This window comes from Lolium perenne, chromosome 1, assembly GCF_019359855.2.
Source record: "Lolium perenne isolate Kyuss_39 chromosome 1, Kyuss_2.0, whole genome shotgun sequence".
Taxonomy (NCBI): Eukaryota; Viridiplantae; Streptophyta; class Magnoliopsida; order Poales; family Poaceae; genus Lolium; species Lolium perenne.
The window spans coordinates 224692590-224720271 of NC_067244.2; the positions used below are offsets into that span (position 1 = coordinate 224692590).

The 27682-nt window shown below is 42.5% G+C and overlaps 1 protein-coding gene across 1 annotated transcript; it reads left to right on the forward strand.

Moving 5' to 3' along the window:
* The first annotated feature begins 782 nt into the window (after positions 1 to 782).
* On the forward strand, positions 783 to 4363 carry LOC127327253 (uncharacterized). The gene is made up of 2 exons (XM_051354031.2): positions 783 to 3456; positions 3599 to 4363. The coding sequence occupies exons 1-2, from the start codon at positions 1397 to 1399 to the stop codon at positions 3621 to 3623; spliced, it is 2085 nt and encodes a 694-aa protein (XP_051209991.1). The 5' UTR covers positions 783 to 1396; the 3' UTR covers positions 3624 to 4363.
* Positions 4364 to 27682: the final 23319 nt, after the last annotated feature.

A 27682-nucleotide genomic window follows, 5' to 3' on the forward strand; every position in this document is an offset into this window, starting at 1 on the left:
GCACCGGGGGACGGGGACGACCGCTCACCAGGGTTCGTAGGCAAGCGCGCAAGCCCTAACGTTAAACGCGGAGAGGTCGAGGATGAGAGGGGACGTGGCCATGCCGCAGCGGCCGTACAACACGAGGAGATGGTTAGCACCGCTGCCCCTACGCCGTATCCACGTTGCGCAGTTCACCTTCCTGATGACCCCCCATGCAGGAACCTCGTCGCCGACCACCATCGGGATTCAGGACCGCCAACCAACACCGGCCGCGCCGTTTGAGACGGCACGAGCTTACTGTGGGCTTCTCTTATAGCGCTTGTATATTTTCCTGTTGCCGCCGTGCCACGCGTTGAATGACACGCCGAGGCCAAGGGCCAAGGCCGCCGCCGCCGGGAGAGTATTGGAGAAGGGGCCGTGGACGGGGGTAGGTCTACATCACGCCATTGTGCTGGCTGGAGGGTGCGAGGGCGGAGGCACCGGAATTGGGGACGGAGAGAGATCGGCGGCGGCGGCACCTCTCCATCGGAGAGGGATACGAGCCTCACCTTACCCACTGCGATCGGCAGATGTTGGGCCTGGACTAGTGTTTGGTTCAGCTCGATTGGGCCAGGCCTGTCTACGGTTTTTTATCCTGACATGCGAAAATTGGCGTCGGTATGTAACATACCTGGCTGGTTCTAGACAGTGGTATGAAACATTTTTAGCCATTGAATGGACGCGAATGAAGGGCTGTTATTTAATTTGGGGTACCACAAAAGAACTCAAAATGAAGGAGATCGAGACACTGAAGAGTGGGACCAGCGAAGAGGTGGACCGTCTCAGGAGATCCAAGAGAGAGCGAAGGATGGCCGCCCGATTCAGTGGACCGGACTGGACGGCGTGATCCAACGGTCCTCCTCGCCCTCGCCACGTCGCCCGAAGAGGACAGCACTGCCTACTTTAGTCCCTCGTTGACCTTCCTGGAGGCTTGCTTTTGAAGCCACGAACTGAAGAAAACGATCTCTGTAGCCTCTCCCTCTGCTTCTACTTCTTCCTAGATTTCTCTAAATCTCCCTCCTGCTGCTACCTTACTTGTATCCTGGAGATTATTGTCGTTGATTGGAACCTGTAGCTTGAATTTCTGTAGCATCCATCAAGGTTCTTATCATTTGGTATCAGATTTGCCGGTGTTCTGTTCTGATCCTTCTCTAATCCCTCGATTCAGTCCATGATCTACGGATCCTTAGCGATTTGGCGTTGATCTCCTGCGGATCAACACGAAATCCCTCTCGAGGGTGCCTGCGCTAGGTGGATTTCGAATTTGGGGCGAAGGCAGAGCCGACGCTCGTAAGTTGTTCGACGGTTGTTCTCAGACAAACTGGAAACAGAAAAGGCACAAACGAGGTGGGATACGTCTAAACGTCTGGACACAATGTCTATGACGCTGGATTCGTTGGCCAAGCTCATAGCGGAAGGGGAGCGTCGCGCGACCGAGATGCAGGAGTTGTACTCGGCGCTCTCTACAATCAAGCCCGAGCTTGAGTCCATCAAGGGCTCCGTCAACACGTTCCAGCCAGAGCTCGAAGAGATCAAGTCCACTCTGGAGGCGTGGAAACCGGCGATGGAGGCGAAGGTGGCCGATCTCGGCACGGCGGTGCGGGATCTTCGCCGCCAAGTTGATTCAATAGCAAAGGGAGTGGGAGTCGGCGCGTTGGGCTCACCGCCCACGGGCACGTCTCCACTGACGGTTCTACCTCCGTCAGTGTCGTCATCTTCGGGTGCACACTCCGGGCAATCCGGCCACGGCGTCGAACTACAAAACCGGGGCGCGGCGGTGGAGTCCCTCGACACTCTACCGCCCACCCTGGTCACAGGTCCGAAACAAAGCCTATCTATGGTCCCGTTTACTGCAAATACTATCACTGTTCCTGAGTTAGAAGCACCTAAACACCCTATTTCTGGCACCAATCCACCTCCACAAGCTGAATTCCCCAAGTTTGATGGAGAAAACCCACGTCTCTGGTCATGCGCTTGCGAGAAGTACTTTAGGGTTTATGCTGTTAGTACAGAGTATTGGGTTGAGTATGCAACGATGCATTTTACTGGAAATGCAGCGTTGTGGTTTCAGAGTGCTGAGGATAAAATGGGTACTATATCATGGCAATCGCTTTGTGATACTATAAACAAACGATTTGACCGTGGTCAGTACGAACACATATATCGTTTATCTTTTCACATTAAACAACACACCACTGTCTCAGAGTATATTGAGCGGTTCGATACTCTCATGCACCACATGCTTGCTTACAAGCCTGATCTAGATCCAACTTTCTTCACCACTCGCTTCATCGATGGCTTGCGTAATGATTTGCGCGCTACTGTGCTAATTCAATGTCCCCAAGACCTCGATACTGCCGTTTCTCTCGCATTGTTGCAGGAAGAAATTGGGGAAGATGTGGACATTGTACAATACTCTCCTAAACCAAGTGGTTTTCAGCGCGTCAACTATAAAGCGCAAAGTCCTAAGAGCATTGAGGTTTCACGTGATCGCACTAAGACAGTGGTTCAAGCTGAGGACCGCAGGGGTACTGATGCGGCCAGGGCAACATCTACCACACAGAAATTGGCAGCGTTGAAGGCATACAGAAGAGCTATGAATTTGTGCTTTAAGTGTGGCAAAAAATTCAGCCAACATCATCAATGTGCTAAGACAGCCCAACTACATATTGTGGAGGAGTTACTGGAGATGATAGAAGGCCCAGACAGTCCGGACTCTTACACTACAGCTGTTGATGATGTTGCAGATGCTGCCCAAGAATTGTTGTGTTTGTCCCAGCAGGCAGTGTCAGGTACCGAGAACAACGCATGTTTCAGGTTGCAGGGTGTGATCCAAGGAAGGGAGATCCTCATTCTCATTGATTCAGGATCCTCGGGCAATTTCATCAGTGAGCTGCTTGCAAAACATCTAGAGGGTGTTCAACCTCTGCCAGTACCAGTGAAGGTGAAAGTGGCTAATGGTGGCATCATCTCTGGTAGCCATTATATCCCAGAATGTTTGTGGTCATGTCAAGGTGCTCAGTTTAATACATCAGTCAAGGTTTTGCCTATACAGTGCTATGATCTGATCTTAGGGATCGAATGGCTTAAGACACAGAGTCCCATGCACGTGGATTGGGAGGCTAAATGGATGGAGGTGAAGCAACCGGCTGGCAAACATCAAATCTTTGGCATTTCAGCTGACACATCTTCTTGTCATGCTATATCTGCTGACCTTTTGGCTCAATGGGATGAAAATGAAGCTTTATTGTATTTAGTTCAGTTGTGTTTAGTGGATGAACAAGAGCATGGTATAGTACCAGAAGCCCTGAGTCAGCTGATAGCTGAATTTGCTAAGTTGTTCGAAGAACCAACAGGCCTTCCCCCTCAGCGCTCTTGTGATCATAAAATTCCTTTATTACCTGGTGCTACACCCATGAAACAGCGGCCCTACAGGTATAACCCCCTACAGAAAAATGAGATAGAGAAATAAGTGGCAGAATTAATTAAGCAAGGCGTGTTACAGTATAGTTCAAGCCCATTTGCTTCCCCTGCGTTATTGGTTAAGAAGAAAGATCTCACATGGAGACTTTTTCAGGATTTTCGGCGCCTCAATGCAATGACTGTCAAAAATAAATACCCACTACCGGTCATCGATGAACTGTTAGATGAGTTGACTGGTGCCCATTGGTTTACTAGTCTGGACCTGCGAGCAGGGTATCACCAGATCCGTATGTCAGCTGAAGATGAGCACAAAACGGCATTCCAGACACACCATGGGCATTTCGAATACAAAGTCATGCCTTATGGGCTTACTGGTGCTCCCGCCACTTTTCAAGGTGTGATGAATGAAGTTCTCGCACCTGGGTTGCGCAAATTTGTCATAGTTTTCATAGATGGCATCCTTATCTATCGCAAAACATTGTCCGATCATGTGCAGCACGTGAGGCAAGTGTTCCAGATGTTGGATGCAAATCAACTGAAAGTGAAAAAGAGCAAATGCTTTTTCGGCCAAAAGGAGGTGTCGTATTTGGGACATTGATGACCCACAAGAATAGGGGGTGTATCGTAGTATCTTCGATAAGTAAGAATGTCGATCCCAACGAGGAGCAGAAGGTGTTGACAAGCAGTTTCGATGAAGGATTCACTGTAAATGCTCACAGACAAGTATTCAGGGGGTTTTGATGTAACAGTTGAATAAAGTACGAGTAAGTAAAGTGCGAGAGTAATAATTGCAGCGAGTGGCCCAATCCTTTTTAGCACAAAGGACAAGCCGGTGTTTACTTATAATGACCAAACGTTCTCGAGGACACACGGGATTTTAGTCTAGTGCTTTCGCTACATACGGTTAAATAATCTTCATTGTTATGATAAGTGTTGTGTGGGTGAACCTATGCTAATGTACCGCCCTTCCTAGGACTAATACATACTTGTGATTATACCCCTTGCAAGCATCCGGAACTACAAGAAAGTAATTAAGAATAAATCTAACCACAGCCTTAAACTCTGAGATCATGCGATCCCTCCTGCATCGATATACCAACGGGGGTTTAGGTTTCTGTCACTCCGGCAACACCGCAATTGGCAAACGAGTACAAGATGCATTCCCCTAGGCCCATAAATGGTGAAGTGTCATGTAGTCGACGTTCACATGACACCACTATAAGAATAACACCACAACTTAAATATCATACCATTGAATATTACTCAACCATAGTTCACTACTAACATTTAGACTTCACCCATGTCCTCAAGAACTAAACGAACTACTCACAAGACATCATATGGAACATGATCAGAGGTGATATGATAATGAATAACAATCTGAACATAAACCTTGGTTCAATGGTTTCACTCAATAGCATCAACAACAAGTAGAAATAGATACCGGGAGAGTTTCCCCTATCAAACAATCAAGATCAAACCCAAATTGCTACAGCGGTGACGTGGTGCTGCGGTGGAGATGGCGGTGATGATGGTGGAGATGATGATGATGGTGATGGAGATGATGTCCAGCTCGATGACGGTGACGATGGCGTCGATTTCCCCCTCCGGGAGGGAATTTCCCCGGCGGATTCCTGCCCGCCGGAGAGATCTTTTCTCTCTGGTGTTCTCCGCCCCGCAGAGGCGGCTGTAACTCTTCGCGAGGTACCCTCTGTGGCTTAGGTTTTCGGGACGAAGGATTTCGCGAAGAAAAGGAGGCGAAAGGGGTCGTGGGCCCCCCAAACCACATGGCGGCGCGGCCAGGGCATGGGCCGCGCCGCCCTAGGGTGTGGGCCCACCCTGGCTCCTCCTGGCTCCTCCTTCTGGCTTCCTTCGTCATCTTGAAAAATAGGATTTTTGGTATAATTTCCTTCCACAGTTGATCTTCCGAAATATTGCGTTCTGACGGTGCTTTTTCCAGCAGAATCCTGGCTCCGGTGCTTGATCCTCCAATAATGATGAAACATGCAAAATAGATGAAATAACATAAGTATTGTGTCCCAATATGAAATATATCAATGAATAACAGCAAATTATGATATAAAATAGTGATGTAAATTGGACGTATCAACTCCCCCCAAGCTTAGACTTCGCTTGTCCCCAAGCGAAACTGAGCTCGATAGACAGGACCACATGTTTATGGAGTGAAGAGTCGATAAATAAAATACGGACAAGAAGCATCATATTCGTTCACACAGGACATTATAGTAAACAACCTCTTATAACTCATCTTGAAACAAGTATAAGGTAATCACAAGTAAAGGTGCATAAGAAATCATAATTGGTGATGGCAAACTTCGTTCTTGGTCAGAGAACAATTAACAGATTATATTTATCTCATTGAGCAGCGCTCTCATGTTAAAGTTTATAGGGCACAACTTGCATACTCAATCATAATGGTCTCTTCATAATCATTGATAACGTGCAAAGCTATATTCATTCAGATAAAACTTGTACTAAACAAGGAAGAATAAAAGACATGATGAAGCAAATCACAATATAACGGTTTGATCACAACTACTCAAATGCTTGCTTGAGATGGAGGGAAATAGGTTCTTGACTCAACATAAAGTAAAAGACAGGCCCTTCGCAGAGGGAAGCAGGGATTAAATCATGTGCTAGAGCTTTTTCAGTTTTGCAATCATACAAAGAGAATAAAAGTAACATTTTGAGAGGTGTTTGTTGTTGTCAACGACGGGTAGCGGGTACTCTAACCCCCTTGCCAGACAACCTCCTAAGAGCGGCTCCCATATTATTTTCATTTTGTGTGGCACTCCTTCCAACCTTTCTTTCACAAACCATGGCTAACCGAATCCTCGGGTGCCTGCCAACAATCTCATACCATGAAGGAGTGCCTTTTTATTTTAGCTTTATTATGATGATGACACTCCCCCCAACCTTTGCTTACACAAGCCATGGCTAACCGAATCCTTCGGGTGCCGTCCATCAATCACATACCATGGAGGAGTGTCTATTTAGTTTAATTAATTTGGGACTGTGAATCCCATTGCCAGCTCTTTTTGCAAAATTATTGGATAAGCGGATGAAGCCACTAGTCCATTGGTGGAAGTTGCCCAACAAGATTGAAAGATAAAACACCACATACTTCCTCATGAGCTATGAAACATTGACACAAATAAGAGATACTAAGTTTTGAATTGTTTAAAGGTAGCACATGAAGTATTTACTTGGAATGGCAGAAAATACCATGTAGTGGGTAGGTATGGTGGACACAAATGACATAGGTTTGGGTTAAGGTTTGGATGCACGAGAAGTATTCCCTCTCAGTACAGGTCTTTGGCTAGCAAGGTTAATTAGCAAGCATAAGAGTCGAGGGAAACAAACAAATATACATATGATAGAAACAATCATGCATCTTCCTTGTAAGCACAAACAATCTTAACTTCAGAATAATAAGCTATGAGCTAACAAGAAAGAAAGACAATGAAACATCTATATGTATTTCTCTTTTCTAACTAAACCTCAAAGTGTTGTTGCTATTGACCAATGCTAAGTTTGCCAAAACCAAATAGATTTATTCAATGCTCCCAAAGTGATACCAATACTAACAACAAGGTAAATCATATAGTAGAGATTATAAACTAAAATAAGATGTGCAATATGTAAATGATAAGACTTCTCATTAATATTCCATAATGATAACTCACACCAAGGGATACATAGACAACCAACTAAAGAGAGATACTTCCAACTGCAACCCATCTTATATGATAACTTCCCTACTCATGATATGACACTACTTGACAATAAAAGTAAAAGGTAGTGATAATGTGATACCGCGGCACTCCCCCAAGCTTGGAACAAACCAAGGGGATGCCAATACCGATGATGAATTACTCATGCGGAGATGGTGGTGATGAATTCCCGTCATCAAACTTCCAAGGAAGAGGCTCTCCATCAAGAAACGACATCTTGGTCTCGGGGATCCTGAAACTAGCAGCACGGCTTATGTATTTAAACCTGTTTCATACTCACAGTTCTGATTCTGGAAATCATAGAGTTGTGCTTGGAGCTTGTTGGTGGTGTCGTGAAGTGAGAGGATGTCGCTCCAAAGCTTTGCAGTTTCCTTCTCATGTTCAGCAATGAGTTCAGACACAATCCTGTGGAAGATATCCACCTCACGCTCAGCCATCTTCTTGTATTTGAAAACCTCTTGTTCTAGCTTCTCCATCCTGTCTTCCAGGCTTCCTTCTCCTTTAGGACCCTGGACATCCTTGACCTGCAGTTCTCCTTCAACGAGCAGCAACTCCTTGGGGTGCATCCTCGGCTCCTCCATGTACAAGTTGCCAACATCCTTGCTGGATCTGTCCTTCGGAGTTTCCGACGAAGACATGATGGCTCTAGATCCGAAGCAAATCCTGGCAGAAACAGCTCGAAACAAAACACGTCGAGAAAACGATATACGGACCTCCAGGGGTCCGGGGGATTATATAGCAAAAAATTTCACGACAAACGGAAAGTACCAGATCGAACCAGAGTCGGAAAGGGGCGACGGGGCGGCCAAACCATAGGGCGGCGCGGGCCCTGGTCAGGCCGCGCCGGCCTATGGTGCCACGCCCTCGTGCGTCCTTTCCACTCCGTTTCGAACTCGTAATTTTTCATATTTTCCAAAAACAGCGAATATATTGTTCGGAAAGTAAATTGCGTACTTTTCATTACCAGTACTGTTACCTATTCAAAGTCGAGTTCTGGCGGACTGTCAATTTGCCCTTTGATGTAAGCTTCCGGTGTTTCCACTTGAATAATATCAACATCAACATTATAAGAATCACCTGAGATATAATGCTTGAGTCTTTGTCCATTCACCACTTGCGTAGCACTGCCTTGGAGAGAGCTAATTTTGATTGCTCCTGAACGATACACCTCCTCGACAACATATGGTCCTTCCCATTTCGAGAGTAATTTCCCTGCAAAGAATCTGAGACGAGACCGATACAATAGGACTTTATCCCCAATATTAAATTCTCTTTTGATAATCCTTCTATCATGCCATTTTTTAACTTTCTCTTTAAAGAGTTTAGCATTTTCATAAGCTTCACTTCTCCATTCATCTAGAGAACTTAATTGCAACAACCTCTTATCACTGGCAAGTTTAGGATCTTTATTTAATTCTCTAACAGCCCAATAAGCTTTGTGCTCTAGTTCTAAAGGTAAATGACAAGCTTTCCCATAAACCATTTTATAAGGTGACATTCCCATGGGATTTTTATAAGCAGTTCTATAAGCCCATAGTGCATCCTTCAATTTACTAGCCCAATTCTTTCTAGTTTTATTAACAGTCTTTCCCAAAATAGATTTAATCTCTCTATTTGATAATTCTACTTGACCACTAGTTTGAGGATGATAAGCAGAAGCAATTCTATGATTAATACCATACTTAGCAAGGGTTTTTCTAAAACCTCCATGAATAAAATGAGAACCTCCATCAGTCATAATATATCTAGGTACTCCAAATCTAGGAAAAATAATATCCAAAAGCATTCTTAAAGAGGTCTCACCATCAGCACTTTTTGTAGGTATAGCTTCCACCCATTTAGTAACATAATCAACAACAACAAGTATGTGAGTGTTACCTTCTGAAGACGGAAAAGGTCCCATGAAGTCAAATCCCCAACAATCAAACGGTTCAATAACAAGAGTATAATTCATAGGCATTTCATTGCGTCTGGAGATATTACCAACCCTTTGGCATTCATCACAAGATAAAATAAACTTTCTCGCATCCTTGAAGAGAGTTGGCCAATAAAAACCTGATTGTAGAACCTTTTGCACGGTTCTTTCTCCGGCATGATGTCCTCCATAAGCACTACCATGACATTTACTCAATATCTCTTGTTGTTCATATTCGGGAACAGATCTTCGCATAATACCATCCACTCCTTCTTTATATAAGTGTGGGTCATCCCAGAAATAATGCCTCAAGTCATAAAAGAATTTCCTCCTTTGCTGAGCTGAAAAGGTTGGAGGCAAGTACTTGGAAACAATAAAGTTAGCATAATCAGCATACCAAGGACTGTCTCGCGAGCTCACCTTTATTACAGCCAATTGTTCATTTGGAAAACTATCATTAACTTGAGAACAGGATCATAAACAATATTTTCCAATCTAGACAAATTATCAGCAACTGGATTATCAGCACCTTTCCTATCTATAATATGTAAATCAAATTCTTGCAAAAGAAGTACCCATCTAATAAGCCTTGGCTTAGCATCTTTCTTTGTCATAAGGTATCTAATTGCAGCATGATCAGTATGAATAGTAACTTTTGAATCAACAATATAAGATCTAAATTTATCGCAAGCAAAGACTACAGCTAATAATTCTTTTTCAGTTGTAGCATAATTTCTTTGAGCAGCATCAAGAGTTTTACTAGCATAATGAATAACATTCAGCTTTTTATCTACTCGCTGTCCAAGAACAGCGCCTACAGCAAAATCACTAGCATCACACATAATCTCAAAGGGTAAGTTCCAATCAGGAGGTTCAACTATAGGAGCAGTTGTTAAGGCTTTCTTAAGAGTTTCAAAAGCTTCCTTACAATCATCATCAAAAACAAATGGTACATCTTTTTGAAGAAGATTAGTAAGAGGCTTTGAAATCTTGGAGAAATCTTTAATAAATCTCCTATAAAACCCAGCATGACCAAGAACACTACGAATACCTTTAACATCCCTAGGATAGGGCATCTTCTCAATTGCTTCAACTTTAGCTCTATCAACTTCAATACCTCTCTCGGAAATTTTATGTCCCAATACAATTCCTTCATTAACCATAAAGTGGCATTTCTCCCAATTAAGAACAAGGTTAGTTTCTTCACATCTCTGCAAAACTTTATCAAGGTTTCGCAAGCAACTATCAAAAGAATTCCCATAGATGGAAAAATCATCCATGAATACCTCTACAATACTTTCACAAAAACCATGAAAAATAGCAGACATGCATCTTTGAAAAGTAGCAGGAGCATTACATAAACCAAAAGGCATGCGTCTATAAGCATAAGTTCCATAGGGACAAGTAAAAGTCGTTTTCTCTTGATCTTTAGCTTTAACAGCAATTTGTGAAAACCCAGAATAACCATCAAGAAAACAAAAATGAGTGTTTTTAGACAATCTTTCTAGCATTTGATCAATAAATGGTAAAGGGTAATGATCTTTCTTAGTAACTTTATTAACTTTTCGAAAATCAATGCACATTCTATACCCTACAACTACTCTTTGAGGGATAAGCTCATCATTATCATTAGGCACAACAGTCATTCCTCCTTTCTTGGGAACGCAATGCACAGGACTAACTCATCTACTATCAGCAATAGGATATATAATACCAGCTTCAAGAAGTCGTAATACCTCATTCCTTACCCCTTCCTTCATCTTCGGAATTAGACGACGCTGATGTTCAACAACAGGCTTTGCATCATCTTCCATATTAATAGCATGTTGGCAAATAGAAGGAGAAATCCCTTTCAAATCATCAAGAGTATAGCCAATAGCTCCTCGGTGTTTCTTCAATATTTCCAATAACCTCTCTTCCTCAATCCCTGAAAGCTTAGAACTAATAATAACAGGATATACTTTCTTATCATCAATATGAGCATATTTAAGATTATCAGGCAAAGGCTTTAAATCAAAAACAGGATCTTCCTTTGGTGGAGGTGTTGTACCCAAATCTTCCACCGGTAAATCATGCTTGAGAATAGGTTGGCGAAGAAAAATTTCCTCAAGCTCATCTCTTTCTTTCCTAAAAACTTCACTCTCGCTATCCTCCAAATGTTGCTGCAAAGGATTGTTAGGAACAAGAACAATAGATGCACATTGCTCCATTTTAAAATCATTACTAGGCAAATCAGCTTTATAAGGAGTTTTAGTAAATTTAGAGAAGTTAAACTCATAAGATCACCAGCAAATTTAGTCAAAATTTTCTCTTTCTTACAATCTATAATAGCTCCACAAGTATTTAGAAAAGGTCTACCAAAGATAATAGGACAATAATCACTAGCAGCAGAACCAAGTACCAAAAAGTCGAGGAGATGTAATCTTACCGCATAAAACTTCCACATCTCGAACAATACCAATTGGAGAAATAGTTTCTCTATTAGCCAGCTGAATAACCACATCAATATCTTCAAGTTCACAAGAATCAATTTCGTGCATAATCTCCGTGTAAAGCTCATACGGAATAGCACTAACACTTGCACCAATATCACATAATCCATAATAGCAATGATCACCAATTCTAACAGATAGCATAGGAACACTAGCTTGTTTGGGTTTATTAGGATGTGAAATAATATTAGAAGCATCTTCACAGAAAATAATATGACCATCCTCCACATTTTCAGTCACAAGATCTTTAATTATTGCAACAAAGAGTTCAACTTTTATTTGTTCTTCAGGTTCTACAGGTTTCTTTTCACTTTTATGAACCGCACTATTTATAACAGAGTACTCCTTCATTTTAGCAGGGAAAGGAGTTTTTTCAATATAAGCTTCAGGAATAATATGATCAGCAGTTTCAACTACAACACATTTATTAATAGACGAATCAATTTTATCTTTATACGGTTCATGATACTTATCAAAATTCTTCTTTGGCAATTCATAATGAGAGGCAAAAGCTTTATAAAGATTTGCAGCAACTTGAGAATCAAGACCATATGTAGCACTCATATTACGAAATTTATCAGTATCCATAAAAGCTTCAATGCATTTATAATCATAAATTATACCTGATTCTCTATCCTTGTCGTTCTCCCAACCTTCAGTATTTTCTTGGATCCGATCAAGAAGGTCCCTTTTAAACTCTTCTTTGTTGCGTGTAAATGATCCAGAACAAGAAGTATCCAGCAAGGTCTTGTCTTGAAAAGAAAGTCTTGCATAGAAATTATCAATAATAATATTACCAGGAAGCTCATGAATGGGGCATTTGAGCATTAAAGACTTCAATCTCCCCCAAGCTTGGGCAATACTCTCTCCATCATGAGGCCAAAAATTATATATGCGATTCCGATCCTTGTGAATTTCACTTGGAGGATAGAACTTAGAATAAAACCGGGGCACAATATCATTCCATTCAAGAGAATCCCCATTATCCAGTAATTTATACCAATGCGCCGCCTTACAAGACAGCGATAAAGAGAATAGTTTCTTCCTCACTTCATCCATAGCAATACCTGCACATTTGAATAACCCGCATAATTCATGCAAAAACAGTAAATGATCACCAGGATGGACAGTTCCATCCCCTTCATAGCGGTTATCCATAACACGTTCAATAATTTTTATAGGTATTTTATATGGTATTACTTCCTCACCTGGCGCCTCATCCACTACCGTTGCAGTAGTAGTAGATTTCCCAAATAAAAATTGAAGAGAAGATCTCTCCATAATGACTTATAGCAGCAGGCAGAAATAAAATCAGCACAGGTTTTCCTTACCAATTCCACTTACCAATAGCGCTTCACTCCCGACAACGGCGCCTTAGAAAATAGTCTTGATGACCCACAAGTATAGGGGTGTATCGTAGTATCTTCGATAAGTAAGAATGTCGATCCCAACGAGGAGCAGAAGGTGTTGACAAGCAGTTTCGATGAAGGATTCACTGTAAATGCTCACAGACAAGTATTCAGGGGGTTTTGATGTAACAGTTGAATAAAGTACGAGTAAGTAAAGTGCGAGAGTAATAATTGCAGCGAGTGGCCCAATCCTTTTTAGCACAAAGGACAAGCCGGTTTGTTTACTTATAATGACCAAACGTTCTCGAGGACACACGGGATTTTAGTCTAGTGCTTTCGCTACATACGGTTAAATAATCTTCATTGTTATGATAAGTGTTGTGTGGGTGAACCTATGCTAATGTACCGCCCTTCCTATGACTAATACATACTTGTGATTATACCCCTTGCAAGCATCCGCAACTACAAGAAAGTAATTAAGAATAAATCTAACCACAGCCTTAAACTCTGAGATCCTGCGATCCCTCCTGCATCGATATACCAACGGGGGTTTAGGTTTCTGTCACTCCGGCAACCCCGCAATTGGCAAACGAGTACAAGATACATTCCCCTAGGCCCATAAATGGTGAAGTGTCATGTAGTCGACGTTCACATGACACCACTAGAAGAATAACACCACAACTTAAATATCATACCATTGAATATTACTCAACCATAGTTCACTACTAACATTTAGACTTCACCCATGTCCTCAAGAACTAAACGAACTACTCACAAGACATCATATGGAACATGATCAGAGGTGATATGATAATGAATAACAATCTGAACATAAACCTTGGTTCAATGGTTTCACTCAATAGCATCAACAACAAGTAGAAATAGATACCGGGAGAGTTTCCCCTATCAAACAATCAAGATCAAACCCAAATTGCTACAGCGGTGACGTGGTGCTGCGGTGGAGATGGCGGTGATGATGGTGGAGATGATGATGATGGTGATGGAGATGATGTCCAGCTCGATGACGGTGACGATGGCGTCGATTTCCCCCTCCGGGAGGGAATTTCCCCGGATTCCTCGCCCGCCGGAGAGATCTTTCTCTCTGGTGTTCTCCGCCTGCAGAGGCGGCTGTAACTCTTCGCGAGGTACCCTCTGTGGCTTAGGTTTTCGGGACGAAGGATTTCGCGAAGAAAAGGAGGCGAAAGGGGTCGTGGGCCCCCCAAACCACATGGCGGCGCGGCCAGGGCATGGGCCGCGCCGCCCTAGGGTGTGGGCCCACCCTGGCTCCTCCTGGCTCCTCCTTCTGGCTTCCTTCGTCATCTTGGAAAATAGGATTTTTGGTATAATTTCCTTCCACAGTTGATCTTCCGAAATATTGCGTTCTGACGGTGCTTTTTCCAGCAGAATCCTGGCTCCGGTGCTTGATCCTCCAATAATGATGAAACATGCAAAATAGATGAAATAACATAAGTATTGTGTCCCAATATGAAATATATCAATGAATAACAGCAAATTATGATATAAAATAGTGATGTAAATTGGACGTATCAGACATGTCATTAATGGACAGGGCGTAACAACAGATCCAAAGAAAATTGCACCTATTGTGGATTGGAAAGCCCCTAAGGACGCCAAACAACTCCGTAGTTTCCTTGGAATGGCGGGCTACTACAGGAAATTCGTGCGTGGCTATGGTATTATCAGCAATGTATTGACTGAATTACTCAAAAAAGGGGTTCAGTTTATTTGGACATCGGAGCACGAGTCTTCCTTTCAGGCTTTGAAAGCTGCCTTGACATCAACTCCAGTGCTGGCTCTCCCAGATTTCCACAAGAAATTCACTATTGAGACTGATGCTTGTGACAGGGGTATAGGGGCAGTGTTGATGCAGGAAGGTCACCCACTGGCATTCTTAAGTAAAGCGCTAGGCCCGAGACAGCGTGCGTTCTCAACGTATGAAAAAGAATGTTTGGCCATTCTGTTGGCTGTGGATAATTAAATGGAGACCTTATCTTCAGCATGGAGAATTCCTTATCAAAACTGATCAAAGAAGCTTGGTGAATCTAACTGAACAACGGTTATCCACGCCATGGCAACACAAGGCTTTGACTAAACTGTTAGGCTTGCAATTCAAGATAGTCTATAACAAAGGGTTGGATAATAGGGTGGCCGATGCTTTGTCTCGCAACCCGACATTTGGTGATGACCAATTCATGGCAATGTCGCAGAGCACACCTGTGTGGCTGGAGGAAGTGGCAGCTAGCTATTTGCAAGATGAGAAAGCTCAAAAACTGTTAGCCAAATTGACAATCCAATCACCCTTCGATAGTTTTTCCCTCAAGGATGGTTTGATTAGATACAAGGAAAGAATATGGCTAGGTAATTCCACCAGCCTCCAAGCCAAGATCACTCGAGCTTTGCATGATGGTGTTGTGGGGGGACATTCTGGATTCTATGTTACTTACCACAGAATTAAAAAGTTGTTTGCCTGGCCGGGTCTGAAAACTTTCGTTAAGACTTGGGTTTCTCAGTGTTCTGTTTGTCAACAAGCCAAAACTGAACGAGTTGCTTACCCAGGCCTCTTGCAACCTTTGCCAACGCCTAGTGGAGCCTGGGAGATCATCACCATGGATTTTGTGGATGGACTACCAAGATCAGCAGGTTTTAACTACATTATGGTAGTTGTTGACAAGTTTTCCAGGTATGCACATTTTGTGCCCTTGTCCCACCCTTATACTGCCTTGTCAGTGGCCAATGCATACATGCAAAATATCTTCAAGTTACACAGTTTTCCTAAAGCTATTGTGTCAAACCGTGATCCAGTCTTTACTAGTAAGGTCTGGAAAGAGCTCTTCAAACAGTCCGACACACAACTTAACATGAGTTCTGCTCATCATCCTCAGTCAGATGGCCAAACTGAACGGGTGAACCAATGTATGGAAGGGTACCTGAGATGTTATGTGCACTCCTGTCAAACAAAGTGGGCGCAATGGTTACATCTTGCAGAGTTTTGGTATAACACGAGCTACCACTCAAGCTTGCATAAAACCCCTTTTGAAGTGTTATATGGACATAGCCCCAGAGTCCTTGGAATTGATCGGGTTGAAGCTTGTGCCTTGCCTAACATGGAAGAATGGCTAAGGGAGAGAGCTTTGATGACAAAACTGTTACAGCTTCATTTGGAAAGGATGCAGCAGCGTATGAAAGCCCAGGCTGATAAGGGGAGAACCGAGCGAACTTTTGAGGTTGGTGACTGGGTCTATTTGAAGTTACAGCCGTACCTTCAATCTTTCGTGGAGCATCGCTCGAACTACAAACTTTCTTTCAGATTCTATGGACCTTACCAAATTGAGCAGAGAGTGGGGGAGGTGGCCTATAAACTTAAGCTTCCGGAGACAAGTATGATACACCCAGTTATCCATGTTTCTCAACTGAAAAAGTCTGTGTCCAAAGACACTATGGTCTTCCAAGAATTGCCGGTCGACCCTCCAGCCCTTCAAGTACCAGAGAAGGTTCTGGCCACCCGCACAAGGCAACTGGGCACTGATGGCGTGTAATTCACACGTTCGTTGGGAACCCCAAGAGGAAGGTATGATGCGCATAGCAGCAAGTTTTCCCTCAGAAAGAAACCAAGGTTTATCGAACCAGGAGGAGCCAAGAAGCACGTTGAAGGTTGATGGCGGCGGGATGTAGTGCGGCGCAACACCAGGGATTCCGGCGCCAACGTGGAACCTGCACAACACAACCAAAGTACTTTGCCCCAACGAAACAGTGAGGTTGTCAATCTCACCGGCTTGCTGTAACAAAGGATTAACCGTATTGTGTGGAAGATGATTGTTTGCGAAAAAGAAAACAAGATATTGCAGTAGATTGTATTTCAGTAAAGAGAATTGGACCGGGGTCCACAGTTCACTAGAGGTGTCTCTCCCATAAGACAAACAACATGTTGGGTGAACAAAATACAGTTGGGCAATTGACAAATAAAGAGGGCATGACCATGCACATACATATCATGATGAGTATAGTGAGATTTAATTGGGCATTACGACAAAGTACATAGACCGCCATCCAACTGCATCTATGCCTAAAAAGTCCACCTTCAGGTTATCATCTGAACCCCCTCCAGTATTAAGTTGCAAAGCAACAGACAATTGCATTAAGTATGGTGCGTAATGTAATCAACAACTACATCCTTAGACATAGCATCAATGTTTTATCCCTAGTGGCAACAGCACAACACAACCTTAGAACTTTCTGTCACTGTCCCAGGTGTCAATGCAGGCATGAACCCACTATCGAGCATAAGTACTCCCTCTTGGAGTTACAAGCATCTACTTGGCCAGAGCATCTACTAGTAACGGAAAGCATGCAAGATCATAAACAACACGTAGATATAACTTTGATAATCAACATAACAAGTATTCTCTATTCATCGGATCCCAGCAAACGCAACATATAGAATTACAGATAGATGATCTTGATCATGTTAGGCAGCTCACAAGATCCGACAATGATAGCACAATGGGGAGAAGACAACCATCTAGCTACTGCTATGGACCCATAGTCCAGGGGTAGACTACTCACACATCACACCGGAGGCGACCATGGCGGTGTAGAGTCCTCCGGGAGATGATTCCCCTCTCCGGCAGGGTGCCGGAGGCGATCTCCTGGATCCCCCGAGATGGGATCGGCGGCGGCGGCGTCTCAGTAAGGTTTTCCGTATCGTGGCTCTCGGTACTGGGGTTTTCGTCACGGAGGCTTTAAGTAGGCGGAAGGGCAAGTCAAGAGGCGGCGCGAGGGGCCCAGACCATAGGGCCGCGCGGCCAAGGGGCAGGTCGCGCCGCCCTAGGGTTTGGCCGCCTCGTGGCCACACTTCGTTGACTCTTCGGTCTTCTGGAAGCTTCGTGGCAAAATAGGACCCTGGGCGTTGATTTCGTCCAATTCCGAGAATATTTCGTTACTAGGATTTCTGAAACCAAAAACAGCAGAACAAAGAAGCGGCACTTCGGCATCTTGTTAATAGGTTAGTTCCAGAAAATGCACGAATATGACATAAAGTGTGCATAAAACATGTAGATAACATCAATAATGTGGCATGGAACATAAGAAATTATCGATACGTTGGAGACGTATCAGCATCCCCAAGCTTAGTTCTGCTCGTCCCGAGCAGGTAAAACGATAACACAGATAATTTCTGGAGTGACATGCCATCATAATCTTGATCATACTATTTGTAAAGCATATGTAGTGAATGCAGCGATCAAAACAATGTATATGACATGAGTAAACAAGTGAATCATAAAGCAAAGACTTTTCATGAATAGCACTTCAAGACAAGCATCAATAAGTCTTGCATAAGAGTTAACTCATAAAGCAATAATTCAAAGTAAAAGCATTGAAGCAACACAAAAGAAGATTAAGTTTCAGCGGTTGCTTTCAACTTGTAACATGTATATCTCATGGATATTGTCAACATAGAGTAATATAATAAGTGCAATAAGCAAGTATGTAGGAATCAATGCACAGTTCACACAAATGTTTGCTTCTTGAGGTGGAGAGAAATAGGTGAACTGACTCAACATTGAAAGTAAAAGAATGGTCCTCTATAGAGGAAAAGCATTGATTGCTATATTTGTGCTAGAGCTTTGATTTTGAAAACATGAAACAATTTTGTCAACGGTAGTAATAAAGCATATGCATCATGTAAATTATATCTTATAAGTTGCAAGCCTCATGCATAGTGTACTAATAGTGCCCGCACCTTGTCCTAATTAGCTTGGACCTACCGGATCATCACAATGCCTTTGTTTTAACCAAGTGTCACAAAGGGGTACCTCTATGCCGCCTGTACAAAGGTCTAAGGAGAAAGCTCGCATTGGATTTCTCGCTATTGATTATTCTTCAACTTAGACATCCATACCGGGACAACATAGACAACAGATAATGGACTCCTCTTTTATGCATAAGCATGTAACAACAATTAATAATTTTCTCATTTGAGATTGAGGATATTTGTCCAAAACTGAAACTTCCACCATGGATCATGGCTTTAGTTAGCGGCCCAATGTTCTTCTCTAACAATATGCATGCTCAACCATAAGGTGGTAGATCGCTCTTACTTCAAACAAGACGGACATGCATAGCAACTCACATGAAATTCAACAACGAATAGTTGATGGCGTCCCCAGTAAACGTGGTTATCGCACAACAAGCAACTTAATAAGAGATAAAGTGCATAATTACATATTCAATACCACAATAGTTTTTAAGCTATTTGTCCCATGAGCTATATATTGCAAAGGTGAATGATGGAATTTTAAAGGTAGCACTCAAGCAATTTACTTTGGAATGGCGGAGAAATACCATGTAGTAGGTAGGTATGGTGGACACAAATGGCATAGTGGTTGGCTCAAGTATTTTGGATGCATGAGAAGTATTCCCTCTCGATACAAGGTTTAGGCTAGCAAGGCTTATTTGAAACAAACACAAGGATGAACTGGTGCAGCAAAACTCACATAAGAGACATATTGAAAACATTATAAGACTCTACACCGTCTTCCTTGTTGTTCAAACTCAATACTAGAAATTATCTAGACCTTAGAGAAACCAAATATGCAAACCAAATTTTAGCATGCTCTATGTATTTCTTCATTAATGGGTGCAAAGCATATGATGCAAGAGCTTAATCATGAGCACAACAATTGCCAAGTATCACATTACCCAAGACATTTATAGCAATTACTACATGTATCATTTTCCAATTCCAACCATATAACAATTTAACGAAGGAGAAACTTCGCCATGAATACTATGAGTAGAAACCAAGGACATACTTGTCCATATGCTACAGCGGAGCGTGTCTCTCTCCCATAAAGTGAATGCTAGGATCCACTTTATTCAAACAAAACAAAAAACAAAAACAAACCGACGCTCCAAGAAAAAGCACATAAGATGTGATGGAATAAAAATATAGTTTCAGGGGAGGAACCTGATAATGTTGTCGATGAAGAAGGGGATGCCTTGGGCATCCCCAAGCTTAGATGCTTGAGTCTTCTTAATATATGCAGGGGTGAACCACCGGGGCATCCCCAAGCTTAGAGCTTTCACTCTCCTTGATCATGTTGCATCATACTCCTCTCTTGATCCTTGAAAACTTCCTCCACACCAAACTCGAAACAACTCATTAGAGGGTTAGTGCACAATATAAATTGACATATTCAGAGGTGACACAATCATTCTTAACACTTCTGGACATTGCATAATGCTACTGGACATTAGTGGATCAAAGAAATTCATCCAACATAGCAAAAGAGGCAATGTGAAATAAAAGGCAGAATCTGTCAAAACAGAACAGTTCGTATTGACGAATTTTAAAATGGCACCAGACTTGCTCAAATGAAAATGCTCAAATTGAATGAAAGTTGCGTACATATCTGAGGATCATGCACGTAAATTGGCTTAATTTTCTGAGCTACCTACAGGGAGGTAGACCCAGATTCGTGACAGCAAAGAAATCTGGAACTGCGCAGTAATCCAAATCTAGTACTTACTTTTCTATCAACGGCTTAACTTGGCACAACAAAACACAAAACTAAGATAAGGAGAGGTTGCTACAGTAGTAAACAACTTCCAAGACACAAAATAAAAACAAAGTACTGTAGGTAAAAACATGGGTTGTCTCCCATAAGCGCTTTTCTTTAACGCCTTTCAGCTAGGCGCAGAAAGTGTGTATCAAGTATTATCAAAGGGTGATGTATCGTTATTATGAGCTCCCCCATCCGCAGTGATACCAAGGGCTTTGTCAATTTTAGGCCTATAATAATACTTCTTTGGTTTAGGTACTTTAGAGACATACATAAACTTTTGCTCCTTACCCACATAAGCTTTCTCCTTATATTTAAGAGATGAAAATGTTGAACCCAAGGTTCCCATAGCCTTTTCAAGTTCATCAATCCTATTGATTTGATCATCATGGACATCACAAGTTCCTAGGACACTAATTCTTTCATCAATTCCTCCTAAAGATTTATCAAGTTCATCAGTTTTATCAAGTAACATTTCCAATTTAGCTTCAATACTTGGAAAATTTTTCTCTATGGTTTCCAATTTTTTCATAACATCTCCAAGAGAGATTTCAGTTTTAACTTTATCAACAGGGGGTATTCCAAATAAACTCTCAATAATGCAACTAGCTTCTAATGCAGGAGTACTTAGGAAGTCACCTTTTGCGAGACTATCAAGAACATATCTATTCCAGCTAGAGATACCAACATAAAAATTCCTGAGTAAAATAATGGTGGAGTGTTTCTTAGTGCACCTATTATGGGCATTACTAATTCTATACCAAGCATCTCTTAAACATTCTCCCCCTTGTTGCTTAAACGAACGAACTTCAACTTTAGGGTTACTCATTTTAGCAATAGTAGATAAAGCAAACTAGATAAAGTGAATGCAAGTAAACTAATTTTTTTGTGTTTTTGATATAGCAAACAAGATAGCAAATAAAGTAAAACTAGCAACTAATTTTTTTGTATTTTGATTTAGTGCAGCAAACAAAGTAGTAAATAAAACTAGGCAAGACAAAAACAAAGTAAAGAGATTGAGAAGTGGAGACTCCCCTTGCAGCGTGTCTTCATCTCCCCGGCAACGGCGCCAGAAAATATGCTTGATGGCGTGTAATTCACACGTTCATTGGGAACCCCAAGAGGAAGGTATGATGCGCACAGCAGCAAGTTTTCCCTCAGAAAGAAACCAAGGTTTATCGAACCAGGAGGAGCCAAGAAGCACGTTGAAGGTTGATGGCGGCGGGATGTAGTGCGGCGCAACACCAGGGATTCCGGCGCCAACGTGGAACCTGCACAACACAACCAAAGTACTTTGCCCCAACGAAACAGTGAGGTTGTCAATCTCACCGGCTTGCTGTAACAAAGGATTAACCGTATTATGTGGAAGATGATTGTTTGCGTAAAAACAAGAAAACAGTATTGCAGTAGATTGTATTTCAGTAAAGAGAATTGGACCGGGGTCCACAGTTCACTAGAGGTGTCTCTCCCATAAGACAAACAGCATGTTGGGTGAACAAATTACAGTTGGGCAATTGACAAATAAAGAGGGCATGACCATGCACATACATATCATGATGAGTATAGTGAGATTTAATTGGGCATTACGACAAAGTACATAGACCGCCATCCAACTGCATCTATGCCTAAAAAGTCCACCTTCAGGTTATCATCCGAACCCCCTCCAGTATTAAGTTGCAAAGCAACAGACAATTGCATTAAGTATGGTGCGTAATGTAATCAACAACTACATCCTTAGACATAGCATCAATGTTTTATCCCTAGTGGCAACAGCACAACACAACCTTAGAACTTTCTCACATCGTCCTGTGTGTCAATGCAGGCATGAACCCACTATCGAGCATAAGTACTCCCTCTTAGAGTTACAAGCATCTACTTGGCCAGAGCATCTACTAGTAACGGAAAGCATGCAAGATCATAAACAACACGTAGATATAACTTTGATAATCAACATAACAAGTATTCTCTATTCATCGGATCCCAACAAACGCAACATATAGAATTACAGATAGATGATCTTGATCATGTTAGGCAGCTCACAAGATCCGACAATGATAGCACAATGGGGAGAAGACAACCATCTAGCTACTGCTATGGACCCATAGTCCAGGGGTAGACTACTCACACATCACACCGGAGGCGACCATGGCGGTGTAGAGTCCTCCGGGAGATGATTCCCCTCTCCGGCAGGGTGCCGGAGGCGATCTCCTGGATCCCCCGAGATGGGATCGGTGGCGGCGGCGTCTCAGTAAGGTTTTCCGTATCGTGGCTCTCGGTACTGGGGGTTTCGTCACGGAGGCTTTAAGTAGGCGGAAGGGCAAGTCAAGAGGCGGCGCGAGGGGCCCAGACCATAGGGCCGCGCGGCCAAGGGGCAGGCCGCGCCGCCCTAGGGTTTGGCCGCCTCGTGGCCCCACTTCGTTGACTCTTCGGTCTTTTGGAAGCTTCGTGGCAAAATAGGACCCTGGGCGTTGATTTCGTCCAATTCCGAGAATATTTCGTTACTAGGATTTCTGAAACCAAAAACAGCAGAAAATGAAAGAATCGGCACTTCGGCATCTTGTTAATAGGTTAGTTCCAGAAAATGCACGAATATGACATAAAGTGTGCATAAAACATGTAGATAACATCAATAATGTGGCATGGAACATAAGAAATTATCGATACGTTGGAGACGTATCAGGCACCTCCTCACGCAAGGAAGCTTTGGTACGTTGGTCTGGATTACCTGATACTCTCGCTACTTGGGAAAACTTTCAGGTCCTTCGTCGTCGCTTTCCGGATGCACCGGCTTGGGGTCAAGCCGGTCCTGAAGAACTGGGGGATGTCACGAACCTTGTTCGGAGACCTGGACGCAAGGCACGTAAAATGAAGGAGATCGAGACACTGAAGAGTGGGACCAGCGAAGAGGTGGACCGTCTCAGGAGATCCAAGAGAGAGCGAAGGATGGCCGCCCGATTCAGTGGACCGGACTGGACGGCGTGATCCAACGGTCCTCCTCGCCCTCGCCACGTCGCCCGAAGAGGACAACACTGCCTACTTTAGTCCCTCGTTGACCTTCCTGGAGGCTTGCTTTTGAAGCCACGAACTGAAGAAAACGATCTCTGTAGCCTCTCCCTCTGCTTCTACTTCTTCCTAGATTTCTCTAAATCTCCCTCCTGCTGCTACCTTACTTGTATCCTGGAGATTACTGTCGTTGATTGGAACATGTAGCTTGAATTTCTGTAGCATCCATCAAGGTTCTTATCATTCCGTTGCTTCGATCGTTACGACGCTAGTTCAGTTGAGTGAGTGACGTGGTGATCCATGGTGATCGGAATTTAACGCGGTTTTGTTGGCGAGAGGTTGGTGACCGTCCTGCGTGTCTCTCTCACCGTTGTTCGATGATTCCACCGCGGAGAAGCGACCGACGTGAGTATCTAGCACATAAAAGTTGATCGGCAGCGGAAATCGTTTTTCAAAGTCTCGTCGGAAAGATATTGATCACTCTCTCTCTCACTGGTCATTCCGCCAACCTTCTCGCTCTCAACCCACTCGGTACCTCGGTCCCTCTCGGTGCTCACCGGGACTCTTCTTCTTCCTCTTCACTGGAATAGCCGGCCGGAGTTGGAGAGGAGATGACGCCATAGTAGATAGTTGTAGTTTTAGGTTTAGTTGCTGGTCCTACGTGGCATATGGCGTTGATGCCAGGAGGGAGGTGGCAGATCTCATCGGCCGGGTCTGGCGCTCGCTTATTTTTCTTCTCTGCTTCATCATGCTCCGGTGGTCGGAGTCGGAGATGTGGCGGCGGAGAGAGACAAAGATCTCCGTAAATAAGGCTGTTTCTGGCGGATTTGGTGGCCAACGGTGCAGCGACAAACCTCTTCTTCTTCCTCGTCGTGGTGACGAGTGGAAGGAGGAGTTGTTGCTTGTTGTATCGGGCTGGCCATCGCATCTGCAGCAGAGGAACACATCTGCTTCTTCTCGGAGGCTCACCACGGCGCCGTTGTCGCCGTATTCCACGACCGAAGGGCGGCCCCTCCAACCTCGTGCGGCAGCGACAAATCATGGCCGTCCTTAGGATTTCAACAACCTCCAGGCTTTCTTGCCACTTCGGAGGCCCTTCGGTCTCGTCGTAGTTGGCTCCCACCTCCACACCCCAAGTGGTTTTGTTCCCGGCGGTGTGGAGGTTGAGTCCGGCGATCCTTGCAGTGGTGGAGCATGAGCTGGACTCAATCGGGTTTTTGTCTTTATTCTGAGGTCCTTAGTGCAAAATGTAAGGGTCAGTTTGTAAATCTTGCTTTCTTTAGGGCCCTTTCTGAAAAATGTATCTCCACCACTGATAATGAATGAAGCTCTAGGTCGTTCGGACCTTCCAGTTCAAAAACTCTCTCTCTCTCTCTTAACGGAGGGAGGTGTCGTAGGCGCCACAACATAGAATTTCCCGCATAATGAGAATTTGAATAGCTAGAACATAAGGCAATTATCTTAAACATGACCTGAATTAGAACAACTAAAAATAGGTTGAGACTGAGACTAGCTGATTGCCTGATGTGCACTGTTGGGAGCAACTCTATTGAGATCTTTTTTCATGTGGTAAATATTTGGCTTTAGCAACTCGAAACCTTCTTGTAGTGTGAAACTTTGTAATATCCCAGGTAATGGGGTTACAAAAATAGAGGAAACAAATGTGTGCATTGCATTCATGCATAGAAAATCTGGGGAATTTTCGCGCTTTAAAGTAAAACAGTCACAGTAACTGAAGTTTCACTTGACCTTGGTGGAATTGAAGTAGCTCATCAAGTCAAGCGCTATAAACCTCAATGTGACTTTGCTAAAACCTTGTTTTGGGGTAGAGATTATTTGATCTAAGGGGTTAGATCAAATGGAATTACAACTAACACAATAACACTTTAATCAATGATCAATTGCTTGATCTCAAAACAGATCATAATATGGTAAACCTTGCCATAGAATATGAACATCTATTCAATTACAAACCAAGTAACAATAAAATGGAGAAACCATTCTTGATTTATATTTTCCATGTCTTAAACTAATCCATGATCCTACCATGAACCTCATGGTATTCATTTTACTTCATTCTTGAAAACATGACAAGGAGATCAACTCTAGAAATATATATTCTTCTCTATTCCATATTATTATACATCAAATCTAGAGAGGTGAGATTTCTATAATAATTATTAGAGAAGCAACAAACCTTGAGCTAAACCTTGGATATACATCCAAGTATTCAAATCATCATCTTTAAGAGGAACCCTAGGATATTATTCAAGACATTTCCTAGAGAGAGAACCCATTTATGTTAACCATATATATTGGTGACCACATCATTCTTTATGGAGCCTAACCTTAGGTTAGTATTAAAGTCCTTCCCCAAATGAGAGAGGGGCCACTCATACCCATCTTAGCTTTACCTATTTAAGAATAAAGGACAACCTTTGAACTAAAGTATTAGGAGATTAACCATTTCATCTTGTAGTGGTGAGACAACCTAGTATCACATGGAATAAGATTATATCCATGGATTGATAAGGTGAGGAAGGGACTAACCCAATTAAGCTAGACAAATGGAACCTTAGCCTAGCTACCTAAGGAGATATTAGGAGTACACCATAAACCCTAGAATAACTATTCTTAAATGAGAGAGCTCAACCTATGGTGTTATACTCAAGATAATTGAGACAACCATAACCATGCCCATTGAAGAAACTATAAAATAAAGTCTATATTTAGTTGATCAAGACAACACTTGATCTTGGGAGTGAGAAACCAAATTCATCAGAGATACCTTAGCAAGCCAAACCTTGATCATTATAAATTGAGTAATGATCATAAACCCTAAGAACTTGAGGTAAAGATATTAAGAACAAGTTGATCATGCCTAATCCATGATCATGCTCTTGAGGTATGTGAGGATAAGTTAAACCCTACTAGGATAAGTAGATATCATTCTCCACATGAAATTATAGGGAGATCACTAGTAATCAAATCCATGCTATTATCTCAATCTTAACTTGTGAATCATTTGGTGTTCATAGTAGAATCCTACCATATCTATATTTCAGAAATTCAAGAACCTAAGAAAACCTTAGAGTAAAACTCTATACCTTATATGGTGAGACACCATACACCCATATGACCAAAGTTAACTATAAAAAAAACTATAACCAATGTAGTTACTTTAATGAGAAATTGAGGATAGTAATAAAAGTCAATTGGTGGAAGATAAAACCAATTCCCAAGTCCCCATTCACTAAAGGAGAACAGAAACAATTAAGCAAGTAACCATTTTATCATGCATTGGGGAGAGTAAACCTAGCCAATGCAATATGGTGGCATCTCATCTCTATAACCATAATTGCATCCTCATTAATATCTTATGCTTCAAGTCATGAACATAAGAAACTCTTGTGATACATCTTATAATTGAAACCATAAGTGTGATTAACAACCACTTATCTTTATAACCAAAGTCCAACCATGAGGAGAGTAATGTCTACTCTAGGTAATTCAAAGTGTTATTAAAATATAATACTAGTGCTAACCTTGACATAGAGTGATAATCAAAATTACAAGATCTTAATAAATAGAGGCTCACATAAAATCATATGCAAGGAACTAAATTCTCAATTAAGAGCTCAAACCCTAAAGATAAATTCTAAAACACTTAGAGTAGAAATTATCAACTCTAATAATTCAAAATAGATTTGATTACACAAAAGAAAGGAAATTAAAATGAGTGCACAAAATCATGATTAATTAAAATTTGTAATAAAGCTCATATATGTGAAATGTTTAATCAAAACAATTGAGTATTACAATAATGCTTTTATTAGTCTTCATAAAAGACCAATTGTTTAACACCTGCAAAATAGAAAAGCATTCAAAATTGAATTAAAAACAGAAATTCAAAAAACAGAAAATAAGAAGAAAAGAAAACAGAGAAAAGAAATAGAGAAGAAGCTTACCTGGACTTACCAGATGCAGCAGCCCAGCAACCTAGCCCACCAGAAGCCCAACACCACGGCCTGGCCCAGCCCGATACCCCTTCATCTCAAAATATCGAGGAAGAGATCGTCCTCATCCTCTCCTCCCGCATGCCGGCCAGCACGACGCCGTGCTCTTCCTCCTCTCTCTCGTT

Coding starts and splice junctions, on each gene's coding strand:
- LOC127327253 (XM_051354031.2), top strand. CDS start 1,397: ATGTCTATGACGCTGGATTCGTTGGCCAAGCTCATAGCGGAAGGGGAG. Junction 3,457..3,598: donor ATGAAACAGCGGCCCTACAG/GTATAACCCCCT, acceptor AGACTTTTTCAG/GATTTTCGGCGCCTCAATGC.